General features: G+C 39.7%; 2 protein-coding genes across 3 annotated transcripts; both read left to right on the plus strand.

Annotated features, from left to right (window-relative positions):
• Nucleotides 1-1184: 1184 nt before the first annotated feature.
• Nucleotides 1185-4320, plus strand: LOC121776080 (WAT1-related protein At5g64700-like). 2 transcript variants are annotated; one of them, XM_042173209.1, is made up of 8 exons: nt 1210-1286; nt 1353-1403; nt 1478-1540; nt 1603-1719; nt 2893-3142; nt 3222-3380; nt 3733-3884; nt 3950-4320. In XM_042173209.1, exons 1-8 carry the CDS (start codon nt 1231-1233, stop codon nt 4113-4115), a joined length of 1014 nt encoding a protein of 337 aa, XP_042029143.1. In that variant the 5' UTR covers nt 1210-1230; the 3' UTR covers nt 4116-4320. The 2 variants fall into 2 exon arrangements, with proteins under 2 accessions (XP_042029142.1, XP_042029143.1); XM_042173208.1 differs by having other exon boundaries at nt 1185-1403.
• A 6773-nt stretch (nt 4321-11093) lies between these two features.
• LOC121776708 lies at nt 11094-11771 on the plus strand. Its single transcript, XM_042173888.1, has one exon. It carries the CDS (start codon nt 11094-11096, stop codon nt 11769-11771), a length of 678 nt encoding a protein of 225 aa, XP_042029822.1.
• Nucleotides 11772-12095: the final 324 nt, after the last annotated feature.

Consider the following 12095-nt stretch of genomic DNA (forward strand, 5'->3'; position numbering starts at 1 on the left):
TTCTATATATATTTAGATTTATGTCTAGATTTTTACACTATTTTTATGAAGAAAAGATTTTTATTTGTAATAACATACTACCTCCGTACACCAAAAACAGTCTTATTGGTGGACGACACATGTTTTAATGTGAAATCAGTAAATTATGAGAAAGAAAAATATAAATGGATAAAGTGGAAGAAAGAAAGAGAAAATATGGATAAAGTATAAATTCCTAGTAATATTCCATTTTTAATATGTGACTAATTTTGGTGGGCGAGCCGAAATGAAAAGATGAGACTATTCTTCATGAACGAAGAGAATATTTTATTTAGTAGTATTCTCTTATAAACAATAAAAGTATATCATAGACGCGTCACAGAAATATATAACAATATAATACTCCCTACGTCCCAGAAAGTTTGTCACATTTGTCCATTTTCGTTTATCCCACAAAATTTGTCGCATTTCACTTGTTACCTTTTTTGCTAGTGGAACTCATATTCCACTAAGTCATTTCTACTCATATTTTATTGTAAAACTAATATATTATGACCCACATTCCACTAACTTTTTCAACTCACTTTCAATTACTCCCTCCATCCCCAAAGAATATGCATTTTGGGGACGGTACGAGTTTTAATGTAAAATTGGTAAAGTAAGAGAGATGTAGAGAGAAAAGGTAATTAAAGTATTGTTAGTGGAAAATGGGTCCCACCTTATTAGAGAGAAAAGACTTTCCAAGATTAGAGAGTGCATATTCTTGTGGGAAGGATGGAGTATATTTCTTAAAACTCACGCCAGTCTTAATAGAGAGAATACTGTTGAGAAGAGTCTTCTTAATATTATTTTCGCTCTTACTTTACCATTTCTCCACTCTAACTATTTATTATCATTTTTATAAAGTGAGAGCACAAAAGTGACTGGTATTCCTAATAGCAGACGGAGGGAATAGTAATTTATATGTGTTGATTTGTAAGCCAACATAGAAAGAAGAGATAACTGATTTAAGAATTTAAAGTTACTCTATACCTAAAGATAGGAATCAATCTTTTGGCCATTTGATGCAGCATGAACGAGTCTCGTATCAGTCGACCACATCCCTTGAATTAACAGCAAAAGAAATTAAATACATCGAACTCTCCATAGTTATAGTTGTAGAGAGAGAGAGAAGCCCTATATAAATGACCACATACTACATCATTCTAGCAGAATTGTGCACATTGACAACATAGTTTGGTAAGAGAGAGAATGGAGGAAAAGAAGGGCCTTTTGGCAGTGCTTGCGATACAGCTAGTGTATGCAGGGTACTTCCTCCTAACCAAGCTTGCATTTGATGTTGGAATGAACACTTTTGTGTTTGTTTTCTACAGACAGGCTGCTGCCACTCTCTTCCTTCTCCCCATTGCCATCTCTCTCCAACGGTATACATCGATACATACATTACATAATTAGGGTTTCTTTTTCTTTCTATAATTAAATTGATTTTTTTTTGCAGGAAAGCTGCTCCACCGTTGCCCCTCTCTCTCTTCGTCAAGATTTTCATGCTCAGTTTAATTGGGTTAGTATCTCTAACTAACTCACTAACTAACTCTCTAACTAACTCTATACTATGATTTGCAGGATTACTATGAGTTTGGATATAGTGGGTGTGGGTTTGAAGTACACGTCAGCATCTCTAGGGGCTGCCACTTCCAATACTCTACCGGTTATTACTTTCTTCCTTGCACTCGTGCTAGGGTACGTTATACTCTTTTTCTTTCAAACTACTGTATTTCTTTTCATATCATCTCAAGAATTACATAAGTTATTTTTTCTTTTACAAAATAACTTTAATATTTTCTATTTTATTCTCTGTTCATATCAATATTTTAAATCTTGTACTTGAAAAAATACTTCAACTCTCTTGGGAAGATATAGCACATTTTATCCATCATTACTAAAATAATGGGGATAGTGATAAAAAAAATGACTAATTCTAATGTATAACAAGAGACCAAATTTCAACTGTTAAATTTAAAATGGAAGGATGGGATTTAACACACATAGATGATTTTGAGATATCAATTAGGTGATTTTAAGATTGTATTAGTTCATACAAAGGGTGTGAACTCGTATGAACTAAAACGATCTATATATGGCCTCTGTGTTTGGCTGTTTGGTTATTTTTTCAACACTACTCATGCATATGTCCTATACATATTATACAATTTGTTCTATCATAGTTCATAAAATTGAAGGTGGAAGGAAATTGTTCGAGTGTACCGTGACGTTGCCTTTATATTTTTTATTTATTCATCAATAAAAAGGGGAGGAAGGAAACGAGGAAGGGGTTTGGATTGCAGATAATGTGATTCATTAATTAACGGAGATAATTCTTTTGACTTGAAGAAGAAGTTGTTTTGATTCTTAGTTATTTATTTTATTTGACTTAGTAGTATAAAATTGAGATGAAACTCAACTATCCAATGTAGTATTAAATTCATTAAGTGAAAGAATCAAGAACAAGGTGCATGATCCCCCTTAATTCTATGCATAGGCTTTTACATAGGAAAGAACCCTAATAGGAAAGAAATAAAAAATGAAAAAATTATTCTTGAAATATATTCTCGTCAGATAGCTAAATTAATATTCTTGATTCTATGTTTCACCTCATCAATACACAAATGTAAATATTGTAATATTATATGCATTTATATCAATATTCGAGTTCTTTCTTTCCTGATCGTCATATTCCTCACTTTCTCAAGTGTGTTTTTTAGTCACAAAAGTTGGGAATAAAGACTAATAGATATATTCACTAACCCCACAAAATATAAGTATTATAATCCATGCATGTTTCTCTCTAGGAATTAAAATTAAATTAAGTGATTAATTATAATATGCATATTCAATAATACCAATTCATTTCAGGATGGAGAAGGTGAAGATACGAAGTAGGGCTGGAGTGCTGAAAATTTGTGGAGTAACACTTTGCATAGGAGGAGTGGTGACCATTGCCTTCTATAGAGGCCCTTTCTTTAAACTATTGCTTCACCATCACTTGATTCATAATCATCTCCAACAAATCCAACCACATTTGCCTCCTCCAAATACTTGGCTCAAGGGTGTATTTCTCATGCTACTTGCCAACTTATGTTGGGCATTCTGGCTCGTGTTACAGGTCCGGTCCATCGCGTATATTAATGAAATAAATCATGCATTTTGATGTCTAGCTAATCCTATTTTGTTTATTGTAACAGGGGAGAGTGCTAAAGAGTTATCCATCAAAGTTGTTGTTAACAACCCTACAATGCTTGTTAAGCACTATACAGTCATTTATAGTGGCAATATGTGTTACAAGAGACCCTAAAGATTGGCAAATTGAATGGAACATTAGACTTTTGTCGGTAGCCTATTGTGTAAGCCCTTTTTTCCCTATAGCGAATACGAGATTGGCATATTGACATTTGACTGATGACACGTCCACTACAAAAAAATAATCTTTTAAGGACACAAAAATTAAGACGCAATTGTCAGCGTCTGAAAATTTTAAAAAATAATCATAACTTAGGACGCAAAAGAAAGTGTCACTAAGTTGAGGACATATTATCTTAATTTTTTTATTTTTAGTACACTTCTACTTGTATCCTCTAAATAAAGACATTTATAATGCGTTGGTGGTATAGTTAGAAACACAAATTAGTGTTCTTAATAGCATTAAAAAATGTTTTTAGCCGTTCTTTTCGTTGGTGTGATCTGTTTGTTTGGCAGGGAATAGTGGTGACAGGTTTCACATTCTACCTTCAAACATGGGTTGTTGAGAAGAAAGGTCCAGTTTACCTATCCATGACCACTCCATGGATCATGGTTTTCACAATCATTCTATCAGCATTTGTTTTCGGAGAGATGATTGCTTTGGGAAGGTAATTAATTATATTATCTAATTATATGAGATTGAAATGATTTTTTAATATGTTGACTGTGGCAGTGTAATTGGGGCAATTCTCCTAGTTGGAGGGCTTTATTTTGTATTGTGGGGAAAGGCTAAGGAAGAAGAAATGGAAAAGGGGGAATGCCAGCAAATTGTAGATGTTGAGAAAGCATGTGGAGGTTCAATAGGGCAGATGACTGCTGCCACTACTACTATTAAATAGGATCAAATTATATGGTCCATATAATATAAGATCTGCTAATTTAGTGATTCACTGTGCATTTTAGTGTTTCATTTTATGTATTAATTGAGGTCATCATTACCATATCAAGTGAATACTAGGTAACAGTATATAGGAACATGTATAAAATGTACGTGTGATATATGTGTGTCAATATCAATTGTAATATTGTCGTTTTCTATTAAAATTTCGTCTTTTTTTCTCTTGCCTTGCCCCCTTCCATTAATTAATTTAGTGAGTTTTTTTTTTTTTAGGGATATCTCAATTAATAAAGTGGCGAAATATGTTTTATATGTGAGAATACATAGTAGTGTAACGTCTTTATAATTAGCAAGTAAAAGTGAATGAACTGTCAAATATAAATTAGTAGGAAGCCTAAAAATAGTAGAAATGTGTGAACAAAAATGAAAGCTAGAAACAAGCATTTTCTTCTATAAATACATCATATATACCCAATTTTTCCCATTTGCCGTGTCTGATCCAAGCAAACGAGCCCTCTCTCTCTCTCTCTCTCCAAAAAACACAGAGAGAGTGAGAAAATGGGAGAGTGTTCATCCAAGTCAATGCTGGATACCGTGGATCTCGACGACGAACTGGATCCTCTTCCGGCACAGGAGAATCAAGAGACTCCGGTCAACTTGGCTGGGAAGGTTAAACTCTACGCATTGTGTCACGTGACCAATTAATATTCTTTTTCCAATATTTTTATTTGCATTTGATGGGTCTTGTATTACTAGATATTTGAGGCGGATGTGATCAAATTGCTAACTAACTTAATTTGTTAAATTTGCTAACTTAGTAAAGCTACATATTAAAAATGATAACACAATGATATAAGTATGTTAACTGGATCTATATTGACATATTAATTTCATCGTGTTGATATTTTTTATTATGCATAGTTGATAAGTTAGAAAGTTAGCAATCAAATTAGGGCCAAATACGAACTTTAAGATTAAAAAAATAGATGACGGAGATCTAAGGTTTTTGGCGGGTATTAGATTAATGTAAATAAGGCGTGAAAGGGTAAAATAATTTGATTGATGATTATATTATAATATACATATAATTTAAAAGTATACACATTTTTATCAATAACTATTTGCAAATTTGAAAATATGGAGTACAATATTTTTGATATTATGCACATTGAAGTTAAGGCATTATATACATTGATTTTAGACATCATAGCAATGCAATGAAGAGCAATATACTTAGAGAACTATAGAAATTATATTTTCGTCCATTTATTTTTTGTCCAAGCGTATATAATTGAAATTTAGTTTAAATTCTCGTTAAATTATCTTGAATCTGATATACTTTTCATATAAAAATAATTTAAATACAAAAGGTTATAACATTCAAGTTTTCAGGATTTTTTTAAAAATAAAATTATGTATTGCCAACTACCATATTGATTCTCAAATTTTACTCTTATTGTATCAAATAAATCCTATAAATTACGCTGAACTCTAATTTAAGCGGTTGACCACTTAATTTAATGGCTCTAGTTTGACTTTAGTTTGATTTAAGAATGTGTTTTGATTATTATTTTGTTTGAAATCAGCAGATAAAAAATATATATCATTTAAATTTAAAAAATTTAGCCACCAATAAATCTTTTATTTCATACCATTATTGACTGAGATTCATAATATTTCATACTAAAATTAATTAATTAAATAATTAGTGGTCTGTGAAACTTGGCGGTTTCCCACTATTAACACGGAAGGTAATCAAATGCAAACTCTAAATATTGTACATATTCCAAATTATGATCTGGACCATTAAAAAAATCAACAGATGACAAAATAGTAGCAACAGAAAATGTCAACACAGTGTCAACGATTAATGCTGTATTGATGTTGTGTTGACATTGACATTTTCTATTGCTACTATTTTGTCATCTGTCGATATTTTTTAATGGTCCAGATCATAGTTTGAAGTTTGTACAATATATGAGTTTGCATTTTATTACTATCCCTGATAACACAGGAATGAAATATTGTTATAGTTATCTTTCATTCATTAGCAAATTTATTTTAATTTCTTCGTGTAGACCGAAGAGGTGACGAGCTCGATCGACCTGGACGTCAAACCCGAACTTGACCTCGAACAAGTGAAACAAGAAGAGGTGGAGGCCGAGGAAGCTCATGGGGCCGCGAACGCCACACCTGAACTTGTTGAGCTCGAACAAGAAGAGGTGAAGGTCGAGGAAGCTCATGAGGCCGGGAACGCCACACCTGAACTTGTTGAGCTCGAACAAGAAGAGGTGAAGGTCGAGGAAGCTCATGAGGCCTATTTCATGCATCGGTTTAGGGGTAAAATGTATGCTACTTGATCAGTTTATCGTGCAAAACAAGTGTTAATTGTGCAGGAATGCCGCTTGACCAAGGCAACAAGGCCAAGTTGATCAAGTTGGTACAAAAGGCGAAAAAGGCAAAAAATCAGGGGAAATGATCAAGGGGGTGATCAAGTAGTTAGGCGGGGACTACTGGTTTCTAGAAGAAGAACACGTGAGGCTAATGAACTGGATGGTGATCATCATTCTATTATCTCGGACGACGTTCTAGAAGGGGACACGTGCTGAAACGCAAGACACAAGGACGGAGCTGAGTCACCATTCTGTTATTGAGGAGCGACGTCATTCTAGAAAGAAGGCACATATCAATAGATGAAACGCTCGATCACAGTGTGAGCGAATATCCTCTTCCGAGATCGTTATCCAGCTGGAGGTCAGCGCGGCGAGCTTATAAATAGAGGATGAGCCACCATAATTAAGGATCTTCTTTTTTAGCATCTTCCTTTTAGTTTCTTTTTAGATTAGTTTCCAGTTTCGAGATAGCTTAGTTAGAGAAAGGTTCAGTCACAGAGAGAGCGACCGAAGGGAGAGTGACAGAATACTCAATAGCTTTTCGGCGTCTTCTCGAAGTTTCCGACCGAGAACTACTCAGCTTTACTCGCTTTTTTTTATTTTCTGAAGTTCATAGCTTAGTTTAATTACATAGTTAAAGAAACGATCTTTTTGTATTCCGCATGTTCACAGCACTATTCTGAGTTTTGGGTATAAAAGTCGAAGTTGTTTTGTTTTCGTCATCTTGTTTACTGTTCCAGTTCAGTTTCTCTTTCAAGTCTTCGATCAAGTGTCTGAATATTTATTATGTTGAATGGCAAAGTGTTTGTGTTTTGCCTAGCGTGCCTAGGTAGTTAAGTCCTTAATTCAGCCTGTAGCTTACTTGATCCATTAAATTATGTCAGCATGATAAGTAGCTTGATCAAGTAGTTAGTTTACATTCTGCCTAATCCAGTAGTTAAAAACTCTCAAATTAAAGCGTGGCAGCAGTCACTACTCACACACTCGATACACCGGTTTCTCTGTGGGATCGACCCCGTACTTGCCATTTTACTGTTAAATTAGTGTTAGTCTGGGAGTTATAAATTACATTGTTGGCGAGCAAGAGCGAGAACGCCTTGATCAAGTGGCAACGACATTCGATAACTGATCCATCCGATCGGTTATCTTCTATATAACTTGATCAAATCCGAATCGCGCCGCAGATCCCAACCAAAATGGCGCCGTTGTCGGGGAAGCATGGTGTTATTTCATGGATGTGTTTAGTGCATAGGTGTAAATAGTTTTTGTTTTGTTCTTTTCTAATTGTTTTTCGTTCTGTTCATGAGAAGGTACCAACGCGGTGGACACTGGAATCATCCTCATATATACAGAGACACTAACGCTCATTGGCGAGTCCAGGAAGCCGGTGTTGTTACCACTCGATACAGAGCCGCGCTAGCAGCAGCACCAGCCGCTGATCAACTGACTAGCGAAGTAGAAGGAGAACAGAACGCGAAGGGCAATGTGGGGGTTTGGCTGTCAAGGTTTCCAGAAGGATCGATCAGGACCTGGGCCGAGTCTTGAATGATATTTTTTAGATCGCTTCTTTTCAGCGTCGAAGACGAGTGCCCTTAAGCGGGAGATTACAGAGGCCAGACAAGAGTATGATGAACCCCTCGGCCAGTACTGGGATAGATTCCAAGGGCTGCTTCAAGCATGCCCCATCCACAAGATGGGAGAGAGGGAGATCTACTCAACCTTCTACGGCGGACTCACAGTGGATAGCAAGAACGATCTCAACCAAGCAGCTCAAGGGAATTTCTCAAAAACCCCATTCAGCCAAGCAAAGAGTATCCCGAAGAGACTAATCAAAGCCAAGTGATCGTATGAGACATCCCCTGGCCAGTACAGAAAAGGTGTCATGCACGCAGCAGAGGCACGCAGTGATAAGAAGTTGGAGTCTCGATTCGAGCAAATGGAGAAGAAGCTGCTGGAGGCAGTAGAAAAGTCCAGAGCACCTCCACCACCTGCACCGAAGGAGAAGCAATATGTGCCGCCACCGCCACCGCCCGAGGAGCACCACTATTATTATTGCGAGTTTCCCCCTGAGGGGGAGCCGCAACCCCAGGCGAACGTCTTAGGCCACTGGAACGCGAGTGGCAACTGGATCCAGGGGAAGCAAAGGGACGCCCCGTGGAGAGACCACCCTAATTTTAGGTGGGTTGATCAGAATCAAAGCCATCCACCTCAACCATCAACACAACAGATACAACCCTCTGAAGGGCAGCCCAACTGGCCCGCTCGGAACCAAGAAAGATCAAACAACAGAGGGAACCGAATGCAGGGAGGTCAGGCAAGTTGGTCAAGTGGACCTCAAGGGAACTGGTCCAGTGGAGGATAGCCCAACTGGTCAAGTAGACAGAATGAAGGAAACTGGGGGTACAGACATCAAGGCCCCCAGTCAAGCAACCAGGGAAGACAACCGAACAACCAGATGGTGAGTTATGTCCCGCCACATCAAAGAGGCAACCAACAGCACCCAGGGAACCAACAGCACAACTAGCCACAGTACCAGCAAGAGCACTCAGGGCAGTCCGACTACCCACAGCCCAACCACGGTAAGGGGCCCTCAAATCAAAGATATAATCGGCACTCCAACGAAGGCCAAGGAGATATGATAGTTCTGCACCTTCCCAATGATGCGATGTGGGAAATTCAGGAGGCTCTGAAGGAGCAAAGGGAGGCATTGGATATGCTTACGAAGCAACTGTCTCAAGTTGCGATGTCGCTGGGAGAGTTGAGAGGCAACGAAGGAAAGATCCTTGCCACTGTGCAGCCACCTAGTCGTGAGAACATTAGCGAAGTCTCCTTAAGGTCAGGGAAGATTTATCAGAGCCCTAGCCCACCTGCGATGTCTCCGACGTCTATGTCTGGACAGAGCCGTGAAGATGAAGACGAATCTAGTGGAGCGGATCTAGCGAAAGGGAGAGAAAAAGGTAAAGCGAAAGTGGGAGGTGAATCCTCAGAAGAAAGCCAAGAAGCGGAAGCTGAGAAGGTAAAGCCATATCCATACCGAGGAATGGTCACCAGGAAGAGAGATGCTACAATTGATGTGGCTAGTATGTTCAAAGATGTGGAAGTCAAGGTGTCGCTTTTGACGGCGTTAAAGATGCCCCCGATTAGCAAATTCATCAAGGACTACCTGGCAGGGAAGGTCAATGAGGAGGGCAGAATGATTGCAGATGAAAATGTGTCCGCAGTGATCTAGCGGAGCGACCTCCCCTCAAAGAAGACTGATCCGGGAATGTTCACGCTCCCGATTTCAATCGGAGATATTCAAGTGGAGCACGCCATGTGCGATTTGGGGGCGTCTACCAATGTTCTACCGTACTCCATCTATAAGAAGCTGGGAGAGACCAGGCTCGTCGATACTGATTTAATGATACAGTTGGCCGACAGATCGTGTATTCACCCCGAGGGAATTCTGGAAGATGTGATCGTGAAGGTGAATAACTTTCTGTACCCAGCTGATTTTTTCATAATCAAGACGAAAGAGCCAGTCGCAAAGGAGTCAAGTGGAGTCCTACTGGGAAGACCGTTCCTGTCTACGGCCCTAGCCCACCTGCGATGTCCTAGCCCACCTGCGATGTCTCCTTAAGGTCAGGGAAGGTTTATCAGAGCCCTAGCCGACCTGCGATGTCTCCGACGTCTATGTCTGGACAGAGCCGTGAAGATGAAGACGAATCTAGTGGAGCGGATCTAGCGAAAGGGAGAGAAAAAGGTAAAGCGAAAGTGGGAGGTGAATCCTCAGAAGAAAGCCAAGAAGCGGAAGCTAAGAAGGTAAAGCCATATCCATACCGAGGAATGATCACCAGGAAGAGAGATGCTACAATTGATGTGGCTAGTATGTTCAAAGATGTGGAAGTCAAGGTGTCGCTTTTGACGGCGTTAAAGATGCCCCCGATTAGCAAATTCATCAAGGACTACCTGGCAGGGAAGGTCAATGAGGAGGGCAGAATGATTGCAGATGAAAATGTGTCCGCAATGATCCAGCGGAGCGACCTCCCCTCAAAGAAGACTGATCCGTTCACGCTCCCGATTTCAATCGGAGATATTCAAGTGGAGCACGCCATGTGTGATTTGGGGGCGTCTACCAATGTTCTACCGTACTACATCTATAAGAAGCTGGGAGAGGCCAGGCTCGTCGATACTGATATAATGATACAGTTGGCCGACAGATCGTGTATTCACCCCGAGGGAATTCTGGAAGATGTGATCGTGAAGGTGAATAACTTTCTGTACCCAGCTGATTTTTTTCATAATCAAGACGAAAGAGCTAGTCGCAAAGGAGTCAAGTGGAGTCCTACTGGGAAGACCGTTCCTGTCTACGGCCCTAGCCCACCTGCGATGTCTCCTTAAGGTCAGGGAAGGTTTATCAGAGCCCTAGCCCACCTGCGATGTCTCCGACGTCTATCTCTGGACAGAGCCGTGAAGATGAAGAAGAATCTAGTGGAGCGGATCTAGTGAAAGGGAGAGAAAAAGGTAAAGCGAAAGTGGGAGGTGAATCCTCAGAAGAAAGCCAAGAAGCGGAAGCTGAGAAGGTAAAGCCATATCCATACTGAGGAATGGTCACCAGGAAGAGAGATGCTACAATTGATGTGGCTAGTATGTTCAAAGATGTGGAAGTCAAGGTGCCACTTTTGACGGCGTTAAAGATGCCCCCGATTAGCAAATTAATCAAGGACTACCTGGCAGGGAAGGTCAATGAGGAGGGCAGAATGATTGCAAATGAAAATGTGTCCGCAATGATCCAGCGGAGCGACCTCCCGTCAAATAAGACTGATCCGGGAATGTTCACGCTCCCGATTTCAATCGGAGATACTCAAGTGAAGCACGCCATGTGCGATTTGGGGGCGTCTATCAATGTTCTACCGTACTCCATCTATAAGAAGCTGGGAGAGGCCAGACTCGTCGATACTGATATAATGATACAGTTGGCCGACAGATCGTGTATTCACCCCGAGGGAATTCTGGAAGATGTGATCGTGAAGGTGAATAACTTTCTGTACCTAGCTGATTTTTTCATAATCAAGACGACAGAGCCAGTCGCAAAGGAGTCAAGTGGAGTCCTACTGGGAAGACCGTTCCTGTCTACGACCAGCACCATAATAGACGTCCGTAATGGGACGATCAACTTGGACTTCAATGGAGAGCAGTTCACGTTCAATATTGATGAAGCTATGAAAAGGGCAGCAGACAGCGAGAACGTGTACTCAGTAGACGTGACTGAACCATTAGTATAGGAGTACTTAGAGGAGGAATTCTTGAAAAGGCAGTTCACTGACTCCCCCTGCTTATGAAGAAGTCGAGAAAGAAGTTGCAGAGTGGTATGAAACCATGAAAGTTGGAGAAATGGATGACCAAGCCATCGCGTAGGCGATGATGGATTTTTGTGAGCGCCCGAGACCGACTGGGTCAAGTGGGAAAGCTCAAGTATCTAGCCTAGAGAAACGGCTTGATCAAGGTAAGCCAATGAAAAGAGAAACAGAGGAAAATCCTCTGCCTGCTGAACGCCAACACCAGCGAAGGAGTTGAAGCCCCTTCTAGCACATCTAATGTACGCCTAC

This window comes from Salvia splendens, chromosome 18 (genome assembly GCF_004379255.2).
Source record: "Salvia splendens isolate huo1 chromosome 18, SspV2, whole genome shotgun sequence".
Classification (NCBI taxonomy): domain Eukaryota; kingdom Viridiplantae; phylum Streptophyta; class Magnoliopsida; order Lamiales; family Lamiaceae; genus Salvia; species Salvia splendens.